At 42.0% G+C, this 17,511-nt stretch overlaps 1 protein-coding gene across 1 annotated transcript in view; it reads left to right on the top strand.

Annotated features, from left to right (window-relative positions):
- The window catches only part of Bend7 (BEN domain containing 7), a 74,018-nt gene extending 57,761 nt beyond the window's left edge, over positions 1 to 16,257 (top strand). The window contains exons 7-9 of the mRNA XM_090318920.1: positions 4,777 to 4,896; positions 11,939 to 11,992; positions 14,599 to 16,257. Coding sequence (XP_090175046.1) covers positions 4,777 to 4,896; positions 11,939 to 11,992; positions 14,599 to 14,672 — 248 coding nt within the window. The 3' untranslated portion in view covers positions 14,673 to 16,257. The remainder of the gene's footprint in view (positions 1 to 4,776; positions 4,897 to 11,938; positions 11,993 to 14,598) is intronic.
- The last annotated feature ends 1,254 nt before the right edge of the window (positions 16,258 to 17,511 follow it).

The raw sequence follows: 17,511 nt of genomic DNA, 5'->3' as shown, positions 1-17,511 counted from the left end.
CTCAATCATTTGAGCATTGATGTGGTACTGAGGAACCAAACCCAGTACTAGGCAAGCACTCTACCACTAAGCCACATTCCCAGCCCATGAAGTAGTTATTTAAAGTTCAGGTACTTTGGATCTAATTCAGTCATATGATCAGGAGACAGGGGTATTTTTATGGTTCATTTCTATTAAAACCAGACCAATTTTAACTGAAAAAGAGAAAAAAATAGCAAAATGGTTACTGTGTGTGTGTGTGTGTGAGATGGGGGAGAGAGAAAGAGGAGAGGGGGGAAGGGAGGGAGGGAGGGAGAGGGGGAGAGGGAGAGGGGGAGGGAGGGAGCGCGGTAAAGGTTAAATTGCACAATTCTGATCCGCAGTGGAATGGGAGAAAACATTCTACAGCCTCCCCTTTGGGTTGCCTAAATTTGTGTGTGGGTCCCAGCTCACAGCCCAATCTACTTGGGTATTTGGGAACTACTACTTTCTGATGTGTGATCATTTGAACACGAGCATCTCACCATCGAAGAGAGGGGGCTCTGGAAATTAATTGTATAACTATGTGTGACAAATAGAAAAATGTTTACCTTCTAAGACAAAACATTCAAACATTTTTATAATGCATATTTTCACCTAATTAAATATCTTATTTACTAAAAGCAGAACTTGAAGAACCTCTTGAGAATTCTCCTGTTAGTAAATGTTATTGTGGTTGAGTGTCAATAAAACCTTATTTCTTTAAATGTATTCTGTTAATTAATACACTTTCCACTAATTCAGATGGGTTTGTGTACTCCCAATTAGTCTAAATTTTATTAGCTCCCGGGTTTGTTTCCACTAGAAACAACCCTGGGAAAGGGCTTTGTTTATTTATCATCTGTCTGTTTAGTTTCTAGGCATTATGTACCAGGTACCTTGAAGGAGACAGGAGAATCTGGTGTGGGAGATTTTAAAGTAAATCTGTACTCCAAGGAGATATGGTAGAGCCTTAGTGTGGGTGTGCATATGGCTTCAAGGAGACTGTCATTGAGGACAAACCATGAATGCTCGGGAAGCATTCAGCCCTGTTCTGGAGATGCTTCTTTTATTTTTTTTTCCTTAACATTACTCAATTTCCACTGAAAACATGCCGCCTTCCAATTTAAGCACGTTCTATATGCTTCAGCGCTTGAGAGGATTGTCAGCATTTTACCTTGCTGTTTGGGCGCCATTTGCTTTTGAGGAGGCATTTTTTCACAAAATTCAAGGCAAAGGAGCAGCAGAGTCACACAGTGATTGAAATACAGCTGATAATAACCACGGGACTTCACAGAGTGTGTGCTGGAACTTTAAACTCTTTGTTGTTGGAATTTCCTTTTTTTTAATCTCTTTTGGTTTGAGACCTACACTTGGTCAGAATTGCAGGTATTAAATCTGCAAACAAGGCGAGCATGCTTTATTTCCTTAGCATCTCTCCCAGAGGGAGCCTGCTTGCTCTCCTGTACCCCACGTAACCTCCATCCAATTGGGAACTTGGTAAATATTTTCCCACTCCTTAGTTCTGCTTCCTAACCATGCCCCCTCTCTGCTCAGGCAGGTCTGTGATGGCATCTTTCCACTAATCTGTTTCAAAATCTTGGCATTTATTTCAGTGTGTGTGTGTGTGTGTGTGTGTGTGTGTGTGTGTGTGTGTGTGTGTGTGTGTGTGTGTATTTTATATATAAATATAAAGAAGCACATAGGCATTGTGCCTTTGTTTCCCTGGTAAGAGTATCCCCTTCTGATAACCCTGTTCTTTTGCTGAACCTGTCCCCCAGCCCTCGGCCAGGCCTAGCAACCAGTGTCCTAGCTAGTAACAAGATACTGAGGCAGATGACAGCCTGCTGGTGAGTGACTAAGTCCCCCTGTCTACTGCAGGGGGCCCTTCCTGTTTGTCTCCAGTCTCTTGCCTTCCTAGTCTTCCCAGAGACCACTCCAGACATGTCCCACAGGCTACATCACCCATAGTTCCTCACCATTATGCTCCCTGAGTCTTGATAGCCCTTGAAGCTATTGGTTCCCCTTTTCTTTTAGAACTGCTTGTTGCTCTTTGGGGAAAAAAAAAAAGGTTCTGGGGCAGGAAGTTTGGCCTAGTGGTAGAGTACTTGCCTAGCATGCACGAAGATCCAGGTTCGACTCCTCAGTACCACATACATAGAAAAAAGCCGGAAGTGGTGCTGTGGGTCAAGTGATAAAACTCTAGCCTTGAGAAAGCCCAAAGACAATACTCAGGCCCTGAGTTCAAGGCCCAGGACTGGCAAAAAAAAATTCTTTGAGCCCCTTGGTTTTGCAGTCTGTTATTCCAGCCTTCTTCCTAAACTTCTTTGCCCTCCTACTTAAAAACTGGTGTTCTCTAGAGCTCTGTGCTCAGCCCAGGGCATTTGTTTGTTTGTTTTACCTGCATGTTTTCTGGTTCATGGGGTTTTTACCCTCCATGTTTTAACTACCACATATGCAACTGGCCCACTGTGTCAGCAGGTCTTATATCCACAGATTCAACTAGCCAGAGACGGAAAATATTGGAAGGAACCACAGCATCATTAAAAAAAAAAAAAGCTGCCAAATACCATGCAATTTGTGATATGGGAGTTTAACTCAGGGGAAAAGCATGTGCTTAGCAGCAAAAAGCTCTAGATTCAATTATCAGTACCCCTCCCTCAAAAAAAATCTGTGCTAGCACGCACAGACTTTGTCTTACCATTTCCTAAATAATGCAATAGGTTACATAGTATTTACCTTGATTGTATCAAGTATTATAAATAATCTAAAAATGTATGGGAAGAAGTCAGTTATATGCAAATATTGCAACATTCTGTGTAAGATACTCAAGCATCTGAAGATTTTGTGTATGTCTGGGGCTTGAACTCAGGACCTAGAAACTATCCTAAGCTTTTTTGCTCAAGATTAGCACTCAACCCTTTGAGTCACTGCTCCACCTGAGCTTTAACTGGATATAAGAGTCTCATGGGCTTGTTTCAAACCATGATACTCAGATGTTGGCCTCCTGAGAGGCGAGGGTTATAGGCATGAGCCACCAGTGTCCTTCCCCCTAAGGATTTTGATGTCCTCCAAGGTCCCGGAATCAGTCCTCATGGATACTCTGTATGCTCCAGCCTGGCTCCTTTCCCTGTACGTCCCCAAATCTCTACTAGCCATGTTCGTGTGAGTATCATGTAAACACCTACATCAGACCTACATTGTCCTTCCTGCCTTTCATCTCATAAATCTTTTCTTTTTCAGTATTTCCAATATCATATGATTCACCAAAACAGAAAAAAAAAATCCCAGTTTTTCTCAAGCAGATATAGTAGCTTCCTGAAGAGAGTCCCTGCTTCTCTATTGCTCTCCCCAAATCTACCTTCCCCTTGGCTCTTCCTGTAGCTCTTCTGACTAGTTAGGTTGCTTTCATTTGAGATCATACAGGCAGGGCTTTTGGTTTCCTTTTAAATTATTTCCTTAAGATCTATTCCTAGGAATAATAGTACTATCCATGTCTGTCGTGATACACTACATTTCTTTACCAAATAGATTTTTGCCCATTAATTCCATCAGCCATATTCAAATGTACCAGGTTTTCACAATTTTGTTAGTATTACATGTAAGTTTTTTAACATTATTTTTCCAGTTTAGCAAATACAAAGTGTATTTTCCTAGTCTTTGATGTGCATATTAGTTGGACATTTTCCCTAATACTTTATACTGTGGACATGCTCTGTTCCTTTACTGTAGGGACTTTTGAAGTTACTCTGTTATAAATATTGAACATTCTCAGTCATAGTGCAGCCAGACTTTGTTATTCTATTCAAATGTTTCTTTTCCATTCAATTTTTCTATAGTTAAATCTGTCAATATTTTTCTTTGTTATTTCTTTTTTTTAAGGAACCCCTCTAAAACCTTCACCTTACCAATATTTTAAATACCATGAAGACTGCAGACTTGCTGTTGACCTTATGGAGAGCAAGTTGAAATGGGGTTTTGAAGTGCTCAGTGACAGAGTCTCAGGCAGAAATGTCAATCCAGTGCCTTGTGTGCAGCCACACACATTACCAGCTCTCCTGAGGTCATTGTCCTGCCTACCTTTTGTCCTGCACTATAATTCTCCAGAGTTTTCTTTGTGCTGGGATAGGGTATAGCTTTCTTTGGAGATAGTATGACAGTCAGGGGGCTGACTCAAAGTAGAGCTGGTCTTTCTATATCAGAATGTGTCATTTGAATTTCACGGGGACATGCTGCATGACTCTTTATGTTGAGGACTGATTGAGTTCAGGGGAGTCATCCTGAGATAATCATTGTGCGTAGTCTTACATTGAAAAAAATAAGTGAAGTCTTCTAGTGCTGAGCTTTGTCATTGTGTGGTGCTGGTGAATGCATAGGAAACATTTCCTTCTTCACCTCCCAGCTGTATACACACAAGATAGAGACAAATGAATGAGCTGTTTGCTTACCACCTTAGTAATTCTTTGTTTTGCCAATTTTATTTGGAAGCATGATCCGTCATATGTAGCCAGGGTCCATTTGGTCACCACCAGCTTTACCCAAAGGAGTATGCTACAGATGGGAGAGACATACTCTGCAGAACTGGTCTCCTTTAGAAGTTTAACAAGGATAGAACTCAGTGGCAGAGTACAAACTTAGCACATCCTCAATATCAAAACGAAAAGGAAAGAAAAAGAAAAGGGAAGGAAAGAAAAAAAGAAAAGAGCTTGTTTTTTTTCCTAGTTCAGACTTGCACATTACCTGTTTAAATATTTAACAATATTTCACATTTCCTTACAGTTTTCACTGAAAAATACTGTACTGCTAACCATGTGGATAAACTTCCTGGCCCAAGAGACTGGGTACAAATTCTGCAGGATCAAATTAAACTTGCCAGAAGAAGGTTAAAAAGAGGCTCAGGTAGGAATAAGCTGGGTGATTTTTTTTAAGTAATTGTAGTAATACTTTATTCAATTCTTCAACTTAATAAAGCATAATACTTTCCTCTAAGAAATTGTGGTATCATTTGTCATTTGAAGCAGTCGCTCTATATATTGTGCTCTATTCTAGTTAACTCTCTTAACGTTATACTCAAGAGAATTTCGAAGCTCACCTTAAAATGAAATAGTAAAAATTATGCCAGGTCATTTGTTTTGAATAGCAAAGGCACAAAAAGATGGCTAATCTCATTAGTGGTCTAACATTTAAAACTGGGTTCTTTTGTGGATTGATTCTATATATTGATTGTTTAAATTTGCATTTTAAAGATCCTAGTTACTTAAGGTGACCTGTGTGTGTGTGTGTGTGTGTGTGTGTGTGTGTGTGTGTTGGTTTTTTAAATCCGACTATGACAGTTCATGTATTATTCTTCCAGCACTGGTTGGGTTGTGATTAAATTTGGTCATTTGAAATCTCAGCAGGCCAATTTAGCAGTGAAGGGAATGTTTTGAGGTTGATTTTCTCCCTTCCAACAAGAATAGTTATCTCTAAGGGGGCCACAAATCTCTAGGTATTTTTTTAAATCCCATGTAAATTGGTATATCTACTATGAAAAACAGTATTCATTAGGAACTTTCTCAAAATTAAAAGCACAACTTCCATATGATCTGGAAAGCCACCATAGGTTTCAATCCAAAATCAGCGAGTATATTGATAAGCTTTCTGCATTCCTGCAATCACTGAGTCATTTTACTTTTTTGTGTGCCAGACCTGGGCCTTGAACTCAGGGTCTGGTTCCTCTCCTTGGGATTTTGTGCTCACAGCTAGTACTCAACCACTTGAGCTAGAACTTCATTTCTGGCTTTTTGGGGTGCTTAATTGAAGTTAGTCTCATAGACTTGCCTGCCCCAGCTGGCTTCAAACAGTGATCCTCAGATCTCATCCTCTTTAAGTAGCTAAGATTACCATTGTGAGCCAGTAGTATCCAGCTCATGGAGTCATTTTTCCAAGTTGTTAAGATTGAGAATAAACCTCAGGGTCCAGCAGTGGATCAATGGATAAGGAAAAGCAGGGTATCTACAGGAATCTAAGCATGATATGGACATGGTATCTAAGGCTACTTCTTTGCCTTAAACAAGAAGACATTTTTGTGGGGCTGGGAGTTTTGCCTAGTGGTTAAAGTGCTTGCCTAGCATGCATGAAGACCCCGATTCGATTCCTCAGTACCACATATAGAAAAAAAGCCAGAAGTGGTGCTGAGGCTCAAGTGGTAGAGCTCTATCCTTGAGAAAGTCCAAGGACAGTGCTCAGGCGCTGAGCTCAAGCCCAGGACTGGCAAAAAAAAAAAGGAGAAGACATTTTTGTCATTTGTATCACCGTGGGTAGACCTGGAGGATGTCATGTAAGTGAAGTACACTCGGCACAGAAACATAAACACCATCTGATCTCAGGGTAGAATCTAAAGAAATAGAATACATAGAGCAGAGAGGAAATGAAGCTCTGAGGGGGTAAGGGAAATTGGGGACAGATGCCAAAGAATATAAAATTTCACTAAGACAGAAGGAATAAATTCAGATCTATTGTGTGATGTGTTGACCAAGAACACTCATTCTTAATATGCTTGAAACTTCAGAGTGCATCTTAAGTGTTTTCCCCACAGAGTTTGTGGTGCAATAAATCTGTTACTTTAGTTCGCTAAGCCATTCTACAGTGCATGCATATTTCTAAACTTCATGGTGTATGTCATAAATATAGGCAAGCTCGTTTGTCAGATAATAAGTAAAATGAAAAGAAAAGAATGAAACATCATGACACCTAGCTCTTAAGACATGAAGGGCCGGAATGGGAGACAGGTTGAAGGTAGTTTGGGTGATAAGGTGTTGCATGTTTTGAGTACAGTGGAAGCCTGTAAAACCACACCTGCAAACTGTGAGATCAGGACTCTGAGTCCATGCTGTGATGCTATAGCAGAATATCACAGACTGGGTAATTAATTTATAGTTCTGGCTGACAGTTCTAGAGGCTGAAAGTCCAAGATTGAGAGACTGGAGCTAGCACAGGGCCTAAGAGCTGTATCACTGCATGGCCAAAGAGCAAAGAAAAGGTGAGGGAAGGGAGCTCGACCTCTCACTTTCCTAAGGCTGAACCCCTCCTATAATACGAACATTCATCCATTCAGCAGGACAGAGCCCTTGTGACCTAATCTCCTCCCAGCTCTGGTGTAGCCCAGGAATTTGGGGAGAAACATTCCAGTCCTGGCTAAAAAAAAAGAGATTTCAGGCAAACCTTCCTAGTCACATCCTGCCCTTCTCATCAGTCTCATCTCCACCAGCCAGACAGGCCAGCTTGCTCCCTGTTCCTGAAATGGACTGGTTTCTGCCCTGCTTCTGGGCTCTCTGTACCAGGAAAATGCCTCCCTCTTTCCTAAACACTACAGAGGATTTTTCTCCTGCATCTTCATTGGAGGTTCAGCCACTCTGACCTGCTGCTGCCTGCACAGTTTTATCTTTTCTTCCTTCAATGGATTACTTAAGGGCTGCTGCTGAGCCAGGGTTGTGTCCCAAGTGACACGCAGGAACACAAATGGGAGACAGGGCTGACTCAAGAAATGGGTTGTGTGAATCCATGAAACTTCCAGTGACTCCAGAAGGAAGAGACTGTGGTCATCTGAAAGCCTTGAGATTCAGATGCTCATCCACACCTACCCCCAGGACCTGTGCAAGGCAGTGTCCTGCGCTCTCAATTCAAGAACAAAGTCTGCCTGGGCCCCTGTGGCTCGTCTCTGTAAAGCCTAGCTACTCAGGAGGCCAGGAATTGTGACTTCAAGCCAGCTTGGGCAGATAAATCCTTACGACTTTAGACCTCTAATTAACCAGCTGGAAGGGAATGCATGGCTCAAGTGGTAGAGCTCCAGCCTTGAGTGTGAGGTCCTGGGTTTAAGCTCAGCACTGTGGTCATGCCAGTCACCCCTTCCTCACTCCTTCCTTTCTCCTCCTCAGCCCTTCCTCAGTTCTTTTTCTGCCCCATCTCCTAAGCACTGCTGTATGCCCTTGCCTCCTTCAAAAGTGCAAAGTCAATGGGGCCAGGAGTTTGGCCTAGTGGTGGAGTGCTTGCCTAGCATGCATGAAGACCCAAGTTCGATTCCTCGGTACCACATACATAGAAAAAAGCCAGAAGTGGTGCTGAGGCTCAAGTGGTAGAGCTCTAGCCTTGAGAAAGTCCAAGGACAGTGCTCAGGCCCTGAGCTCAAGTCCAGGACTGGCAAAACAAAAAAAAAGTGCAAAGTCAAATGCCTTGTGTCTTGGACTCACCCAGAGTAGACTAACTGGAAAATACCTGACAAGATTCACCTTCTGCTAGCAGGACTCCTTCACCTGCGGACCCCAAGGTCTCCTGCTTCCATCTTGAGTTTCACCACGATGCCCCCTTTTATCATGTTACGTCACAATCCCCCTCCCCACCCCCATTTCTTGGAAAGGTTGAGTTGGCAGTAAAAACAATGTCCATGGTTGAGAGACTACAGCTGGTGAGGTCGTAAGAGCTGCGTCATCCTGAGAAGTATAGGGGAGCGGGGGCTGAAGGTCAGGTGGGCTACCACCCCCGGCCCAGCCCATGTCCCTTCCTGAGTGCTCATGTGACTTTGCAGCCCCTCAGTTTTTACAGCCCAAGTCACATTTCAGACAGTAACCTGGAGAGTGCCCGTGACCATAAGCATAAAGTCGTCCTTGTTGTCTGGAGAATCTTGACTGATGAGTGTGCAAGAATTTCCATTTACCTATTGATCTGCAGGAGGAAATTGTTGATTCCCCAAAATGAAGAAACATTAAATATGATTATTCAGATTTGAGAGAAATCTGTGACCGTGTGTTACCGTAGATCCAAAGGTAGAGGTTCAATGTAGCCAAGACCCAACTACACAACTACCTTCGGGCTGCCCACTACTTGATAACAGCTGTACTGCTAGCATGGGGCAGGCCAGCCAATCCCCGGCCATGCATGTGAGAAATGCCTGCAGTGCCCTAAGGTCACAAAGGAAGGCAGTGGATGAGCCCAAACTGTTGATGCACCTAAGTGGACAGCTGCAGTCCACACCTGTGGACTAGATGTGTGCCTGTTTGCTGAGTGCCTAAAAGTCCTTGAAAGTGTCCTTAGAAACCTTGAAGGTCAAAGTCAGGAAAGGAGGGAGATATTAGAGAAAGGCCATTCCCAAAGACAGGAATGCAGTGTTGCTTTTCTAGAATGCTTTAGAAAAAATGAAAATAGTGAGAAAAAGAGAAGCACAGGATGGCTGCCTTAGCAGGTTACCTAGATGACAATTTATTCTTTTGGGCCCTTTGTCACAGTTTAATATAAACACACCTTTTTTTCTTCTCCTGTTGGGTGCTAAGTCCAAGGCCATCTTCCTTTCCCTCTTTCCTGTCAGCCAGCACATCTGCACATAACAGGGGTGTATCTCCAAATTCCCCCTCTGCGTACCCACAAACCTAGCTATGAACACATCTTTGTGTGTGTGTGTGTGTGTGTATGTGCGCGCGCGTGCGCGCTCCCACGCGTGTGTCTTAGAACTTGACCTCAGGATCCTTGGAATTCTTTTTCTCAAGGCTAGCATTCTACCATTTGAACCACAGTGCCACTTCTGGCTTTTTCTGTGTAATATATGATAAATAAGACTTTCACAGACTTTCCTGCCTGAGCTGGCTTTGAACTGTGATCTTCAGATCTCAGCTTCCTGAATTAGCTAGGATTTCAGCCATGAACCACCAGCCGGTGGCCTGTGAATATATCTTAATGATCACAGCGTTTCTGTTAAAGAATCACATGTAAGTGTTCATTTCCCTGTTTCTTTAGAACTGTAACATGATCCCTCCCCTTTCTCTTTCCCTAGGAAGCCCTCACTCTGAAGCATCCTGTAACATTACGACATGACCTAGGATATTTTAATTTTTGATCACTGAGTTATTGAGATGATCTGCCTAGATATTTGGGCTGTGTTGTAAATACAGTCTATAAAATTGTGACTCCGAAGTGGGAGGTGGCTAAGACAGAACTGCCTCTTAATCCTCAGACAGAAATAATGGCTTATCAGCCAGGACCCTGCCAACTAGAGTTTGTCACTCGGTTTGTCACACTGCATTCTCCAGCAGAACGAAAACAGATTGAAACCAGAGCCCCTCAAATTTTCTGTAAAGGGACCAAGAGGCCTGGATCAATAACTAGCTCTTGTGCCATTTTTGTCTTGATTATTTTCCATCTAAATGATAATACAAAGCATGTCATAGATACTCTACAACTTCAGCCTTATTTATCATATTTGGCTCAATTCCTAGAATGAGGTACAAACCCCTGGCTGGCCCACACTCACCAGTAACTGCTGAGTAAAGTCTTATGTGCCTCTGGGAAAATTAGTAGCCAGGCCTATGGGAAAGGTCGTTATGCATATCCAAACAGAAATCCATTTGGGGTTCTCATCACATGGAATAATTGCTTTCTATAAAATGATTCTTTTCCTACTTCCTTAGCTGAAATCACAATTTATTATTTGTGTGAGATCCCAGGGTAAAGCTGTCACCGCTAGTAAATTTTGATTAGACTTGCGCAATCTTTTCTAAATTTCACTAGATTGTCACACAGGGAAGAAGGATTGTGAACTTACAGTTGACGACAGATGTTATAATTAACTTCACATAACGCTGTGACGTCCTTCATCTGTGACACTTGGTCATGATCATGAAGCTATCGTATGCTAATTTATATGTGATAATTTACATGGCTTTTGGTTCTACACATTCTCTTCTGACAGAGTTGCATATGTCTGTTTATAAAAAGTCAGAATAGCCGGGCGTGGTGGTTCATGCTTGTAATCCTAGCTACTCAAGAGGCTGAGATCCGAAGACCATGGTTCAAAGCCAGCCTGGGCACTAAAGACCATGAGACTCTTATCTCCAATTAACCACTAGAAAAGCTGGAAATGGCACTGTGGCTCCAGGGGTAGGGCAGTAGCCTTGAGCTGAAGAGCTCAGGGACAACACCCAGGCCCAGAGTCCAAGCCCCACAACTGAAAAAAAAAAGTCAGGATAACTGAATTGTACCTCAGACTGGTGTGTGTGTGTGTGTGTGTGTGTGTGTGTGTGTGTGTGTGTGTGTGTGTGTACATGCATGCATGTATGCAACAATAAAAATGAGGACTGTGTATTGCTTTTGCTTGCTGCCAACAAACCCTGTCATGTGATGGGAATGACAATCCATATGTGTCCAAACTGCCAGCATGCATTCAGTCTTCTGTAGGGAGCCCAGCCCTGGAATACCACAGCTAACACTGCCTCTGTCCCTGGCATGAATTCACTGACCTGCCTCCCTTTATATTTGAACAGCCTACCCGAGAGCTGGCTGGTTTTTATGCTAGTGTAAATAAGTAAAAGTGAGCTAAAACTAGCAGTGATTGACAAAATAGGGCTCAAGAATATTTTTTTAATTTAATACAGGAAAGCTGATTTTCTGTCATTTTCATCACCAATGGTTCACCTGTAATCCTAGCTACTCAGGGAGCTGAGATCTAAGGATCACAGTTCAAAGTCAGCCCAAGGAGGAGAGTCTATGAGACTCTTCTCTCCAGTTCACCAGCAAAAAGTCAGAAGTAGAGCTCTAGCACGAGTGGTAGAACACCCCCAGCCTTGAACATGAAAAAGCTAAGCAACTGTACCCAGGTCCTGAGCTCAAGCCTCTATATTAGCACAAAAATAAAATACTTTTTATGGAAGTGGTGCTGTGGCTCAAGTGGTAGAGGGCTAGCCTTGAGAAAGCCCAAGGACAGTGCCCAGGCCCTGAGGACTGGCAAAAAATAAATAAAATACTTTTAAAAAATTTTAATAATGATGCTGAAATCTGTAATGTGAGCCAACTGAAGCGAAGAGGAAGAGCATAGATGGCCATGTATACTGGAATTATTTTAATTGTATTACAGTGTTCAGCAAAATGAATGTGCTCCCTGAAACTAATGAGATTTGTGTTTTATGTTTGTAACCAGCAGAGGTAGCTGACGGTGATGAAAGACTGGACGGCATTTCTCTACCACCAACAGGTAAAACACATTTACATTTTCATCACTTACTACAGAACACAGGCTGGAAAATATTTGCGTTGAAAATGCTTTACCATTAGAAATGCAGATGCTTGAGCAAGCAGCTTGATCTAGAGTGCGTGAAAAGTGACCTTTTTATTTTATCCTCATTGTTTCAGATTCATCCAAATCCTAGAAATGCAAATCCTAGAAAGTTAGGGTGAAAAATTAGGATTAAAAAGCATTCCCAGGGGCCTGGGAGTTTGGCCTGGTGGTAGAGTGCTTGCCTAGCATGCACAAAGACTCAGGTTTGATTCCTCGGTACCACATACATAGCAAAAAGCCAGAAGTGATGCTGTGGCTCAAGTGGTAGAGCCCTAGCCTTGAGAAAATCCAGGGACAGTGCTCAGACCCTGAGCCCAAGCCCAGGACTGGCAAAAAATTAATTAATTAATTAATTAATTAAAGAAAAAAAAGCATTCCCAACATGAAATAAAATGTTCAGTTTAAGAATAGGGATCACCAATTTTGCATGACCAAATTCATATCTATTCTGCCTTCTCTTACTCCCTCCCTTGAGAGTCTGTTCATCCATTGTTATTCATACAGTAAAGAGCCAATCACTGCTGGGTTTTAATTGTGTGACTGAACCAGCCAGTCTGTCCAGTATGACACACTATCCTAATACTTGACCAGACCAGCAACAGAGCATTGAACCATCTGGTGCACACAGTTGTGTTAAGCTTACAGACATGACTCTGACCTCACATTATCTGAGTCCTACCCCTGACCCTGGCCTCCCAAGAGAGCCAGAGGGACAGGTGTCTGAACAATGAGCCATGTGCCAAACAACTGATTCGCTCATTTGGTCTCAGGACTTTGCTATTGCCTACTCTCAGTACCTGAAGATTCTATCCACAAAATACAGACCACCTCCCCCCTCACCCCACAAAGAAATCTCTTAACTGATAAAGCTTGAGTTAGTGTTCTTTTCCTCCAGAGAGTTTAATGAAATTCAGTGAATACTCACGGAGAATCTAGTCTGTGTAAGGACTCCCTAGTAGACCTCCTTGTGGCCCCAGACTCATTGGCTGCACCATCTCAAGGTGGCCACTACAGTGGAGTTCATGGGTGAAGGTTGAGTGTATGGTAATGAACTTGAGAGCCGAGAGAAAACCCAGCTGTGTAAATGATACATTGCTTTCTCTGAGTTGAGTAGCTAAGCAACAGATCGATGGACAAATAAATGAAATGAGCCACAGAGTACAAAAAGAAATCTGCCTATATCAGGTTCTTACCATATATAGTCATTATGTCAAACGAATTGCTCTTATTTGGCTGTGTGTCCACATTTGTGAATTAAGAGAATTGAAATACATGATCTCTGTTGTTCCTTCCCAATTTATCATTCTCTGAATGTCAGGACTCATAGCAGCCTTTTTTTTCTTAACCACCCTAGACCATTCCCAGAAGATACAATAAATACCAATCATGTTAGCATTTGTGTGTCCCAGGGTCCTCTCCCCACTGACCCCTGGGCATCTGCACCAACTGTCCTCATGCCTGTGCCTCCTAAAATTTAACATGAGGCCCTTGCTGGAGATTGTTGGCTCACCTCGGTAATCCTAGCTACACAAGAGGCTAAGATCTAAGGATCACCATTTGAAGCCATCCTGGACAAGAACATCCATGCAACCCTTGCCTTCAATAGCCACCAAAAAGCCAGAAATGGAAGTGTGGCTTGATTGGTATTGCCTTAGCCTCGAATAACAAAGCTAAGGGACATAGCCCAAGCCCTGAGTTTAAGTTTGAGTATCAGCACATAAATACATAATTTAAAAATAAATCCCTGGACTTGAAATAGGGAAATGTCTATCTGCTACCAATTGAAATTCTTTCACATAGTTTCTTTTTCAAACTTGTTTCCCCAAGGCTTTGGTCTATATTTTGTTTTTTTATATAATAGAGATTAAACATATAAAATTTTGTTTCCTGACTTCCGGGTTTTTACCTAAGAAGCCTGTCTCCATTTTATTACAATTCTTTTTTTTTTTTGTGGTTCATGGGTATTGGACTTGGCCTGGACGCTGTCCCTGAGCTCTTCAGCTCACGGCTACCGATCTACCCTTGAGCCAGGCCCCACTTCCCATTTTCTAGAGGTTAGTTGGCGATAAGAGTGTCAGGTCCTTTGGTGACTGGGCTGGCTTTGAACCTTGATCCCCAGATCTCAGCCTCCTGAGTAGCTAGGATTACAGGCGTGAGCCACTGCGCTCAGTTTATTATAAATCTTTATATGCATTATTCGTTTCATCATATTCTGTTTGGGAAGGAAATCATTTTCTATTTAGTGCTTTCCTATTGGGTGGCTATACTATAATCATAACACACAGTCATGGGTTTATATATTTTAAAAAAATCATTACAATCTTCTAAGTCCAAAAATTACTCACTTAGCACACCAAAAGCTTTGCATATCAACTTAACTAACTCTGCAGCCTCGGTGCCTCTTAGGGACTCCCCACCTTCACCCCTCCCGGTCTAGAATGCCAGGCCATCACCAAGTGGTCAGATGTACAACTGTCCCTTAGAGCAACAGCTCCTCCTTCACTGTCTTGTCTCTGTTGTAGGTGATATATTTGACACCGGGAGAGGAAACACGGAGGACAGAGAACCAGGTTCACTGCCTAGACTTGTGCTTTAATGACCGTGATCGTTAGCATATGTAACTCTTCCATTTGAATCTCCTCAAAGACCCACACTGCCAAGTGGGTGTTCTGTGAAGTTTATCTGTCATGGTTGAATAGTTTCCTATGATTCCTTTGTAATATGTGATGATCACACAACCAGATTGGGATATATATTTTAAAAATCATTTTTAGTTGATCTGTTACCTTTGAAGGTCCAGTGAACGATCCAGTTAGTTCTGTGTTTATCACCAAGAGGTCATTCTCTCCCTGGCTTTTATTCAGCATAACCTAAGTGTGAATATACAGAGTTTTGGAGCCTGTTTGTTTTCATGTAAATAGTTAATGGCCTATAAAGGAGAATGGCTCTTTGCAGGCCCCAGAGAGGTTGTGAAGGCCAGGATTAATTAGGCTTCCTCAGTGCACAAGAACAGCTGTTTGGGAAGATGGCAGAGCTCTGACCAGTTAGATGAAATCATTTGTGACATCGGTGTTCCCCCAAACAGCTATTTGGCATTGAATAATCGAAAAGGAAGACTGGATTCTTAGCAAAGGAATAACATACATATTGTGTTGACAATGTGACCAATGAAAGCTAATTAAAAGATGTACAACTCCGAGAAACCAGTTCTCCACCTAATAGCCAGTAGCCATTTACACACAGGGTGGGGTTTTTTTTGTTCATTTTTTGTTTTTGTTTTGCCAGCCCTGGGGCTTGAACTCGGCTTGGGCACTGTTCGTGGGCTTTCTCAAGGATAGTGCTCTATCACTTGAGCCATAGCACCACTTCCGGCTTTTTCTGTGTATGGGGTCCCAAGGAATCACTCTACCACTAAGCCACACTCCTGGCCCAATTTATACACAGTGTTTTAAATAAGTGGCCCCCAGTTCAGGCATTACGTGGTGACAGGTCACAGTAGACATGCATACTATCCTATTGTTTGTTTTGGTTCCAGTATCCCTGCCCTCCACTTTATAGAAAACCCACATAGGAAATGTGGATTTATTTTTTTTAAGAGATAGCTCTCCATATGGGTATTTGTTTTTACAGAAATAGCCACCTTCAGATTTTTTTTCCTCTAACACAATAGTGAGTTGAAAGTAGCATTTATTTAGAAGCATTCCCTTTCCACCTCATTTGTTGTGTAAAAGCAAATTGCCTTGAATCTTTGGCACAAAAGAAAAAATGACTGTAAACCAACCCAAACTCCAGGATTAAACACTTTGATGCAGGGTGCAGGGCTGGGGGTATGGGTAGAATGCTTGTAAGCACAGAGCCTTGAGTTCAAACCCCAGTACCACCAAAAAAAAAAAAGGAAAAGAATACCACACTGATACTTTACCTCTTTCCCTACCATTGACTTTATCTACCTGCGGGGGCCGCAATGACTGTGGTGGCATCAGTCCACCATTTGCTAGTGAGTGAAGGATGAAGGATGGAGTCTGTGGTTGTCTAGATCGAGGTAACCATTCCGTGGCCAGCTACACATAGAATATGGATATCTATATTACCTGTACAAGGCGCGTGTACCACACAGAGAACTAAACCTCATGCTAAGGGGAGCTCTGGGGTCTGTTATTATTCCACCATTACCAGCCTATGCCCAAGAAGATACACAACATCCCATAATGTGACAGAAGTCTGATTTGAGCTGTGCTTGTGGGAGCTGTCTAATGAGTCATTATGTCATATATCTACGAGTCTTTTCTATTTCCTGTTGAAAGCAAGAAGGAAGGTTCAGAGACACGACTTCCATTCCATCTTTCATTTAGCCGTTTTTTCATATCTCTTTGCTGAGAACAATCCCTTTGCAAGTTTGGTAAACTCCTCCCTATAAACCAGGGCTTTTGTTTTCCTGCAGCCTAAGCTTTAAAAAAAAATGGTCTCTGCCTCGTAGAATGAAATATTCCTGAAGGATCGAGAAGAGATTAATTAGTGCCCTTTCACTCTGTTAAGCTATGATGAATATAACCATAGTTCTGCTCAGTCTGCACTGTGAACCTTGAAAAGCACTCGCTTCTGAGACTGGTGGCAGCATTGCACTGTCAGTATCTGAGGAGGGGTAGGGGTTGTTCAGCTCACAGCTAGAAGCAATGGATGCTACGTTGGAAATGTATATCAAAACTGCAAACAGTGAAGTCATATTTTGTAATTTAAAATTGTGTTTGTGTTAACTTACTGTGACTACTGTTCAGATTTTGTTCAAGAATCCTTTTTTATAGGTTTTCTTAGCAAAATGAAAACAAAAAACTCCATATCTATTAATAACATGCCTCAATCTTCTGTATATATGTTTTATTAATATGTAAATATTTAGATTTTTTTAAATTACTGTGTTCTAAAAAAAAAGAACTCAATACAAGGCTAGTCGTGAAAATGGTGTGTAACATCGTGTTGTGATATCAATTTTCAAGATGCTCTTTATGTCCATTCTGGGAGAATATAATAAATTGCTTTCATTGAATGCACATGTGTCTTCGCCTATATGGCAGTCTTCCATGTTTATGAACTCAACGCTGCTCATTAAATTAAAAGGTATTTGTGATTATTCTGGTGATTTCCCTCAGAAGTTATGCTGCCTTGTGCAGTTAATTTCACAGAATAAAACAAACTGGGCTGTTACTGGAATGAGACTCTTGAAACCCCGCAATCACCAGCTCTGTCTGGCCATCAGATCGGTGGTTGTAGCAAGCCCCATAGAAACACTTGAGCATTAAGTACTGAAGCGCTTGAAGCCTAATTTTAAATGAATTAGGTAGCTTTGTAATCTTCGCTTAAAAGGTTAAGCCCTGCTTCTATGGAAACAACACATCGGAAGGACAAATCAATCTTGTCCAATGCAAAGTGGCTGCTCA

This window comes from Megascapheus bottae, chromosome 26 (assembly GCF_031878675.1).
Source record: "Megascapheus bottae isolate mThoBot1 chromosome 26, mThoBot2.hap1, whole genome shotgun sequence".
In the NCBI taxonomy this organism is placed as follows: Eukaryota; Metazoa; Chordata; class Mammalia; order Rodentia; family Geomyidae; genus Megascapheus; species Megascapheus bottae.
The sequence above is the reverse complement of the archived record's forward strand: the minus strand, read 5'-3'. Positions and strand labels throughout refer to the sequence as shown.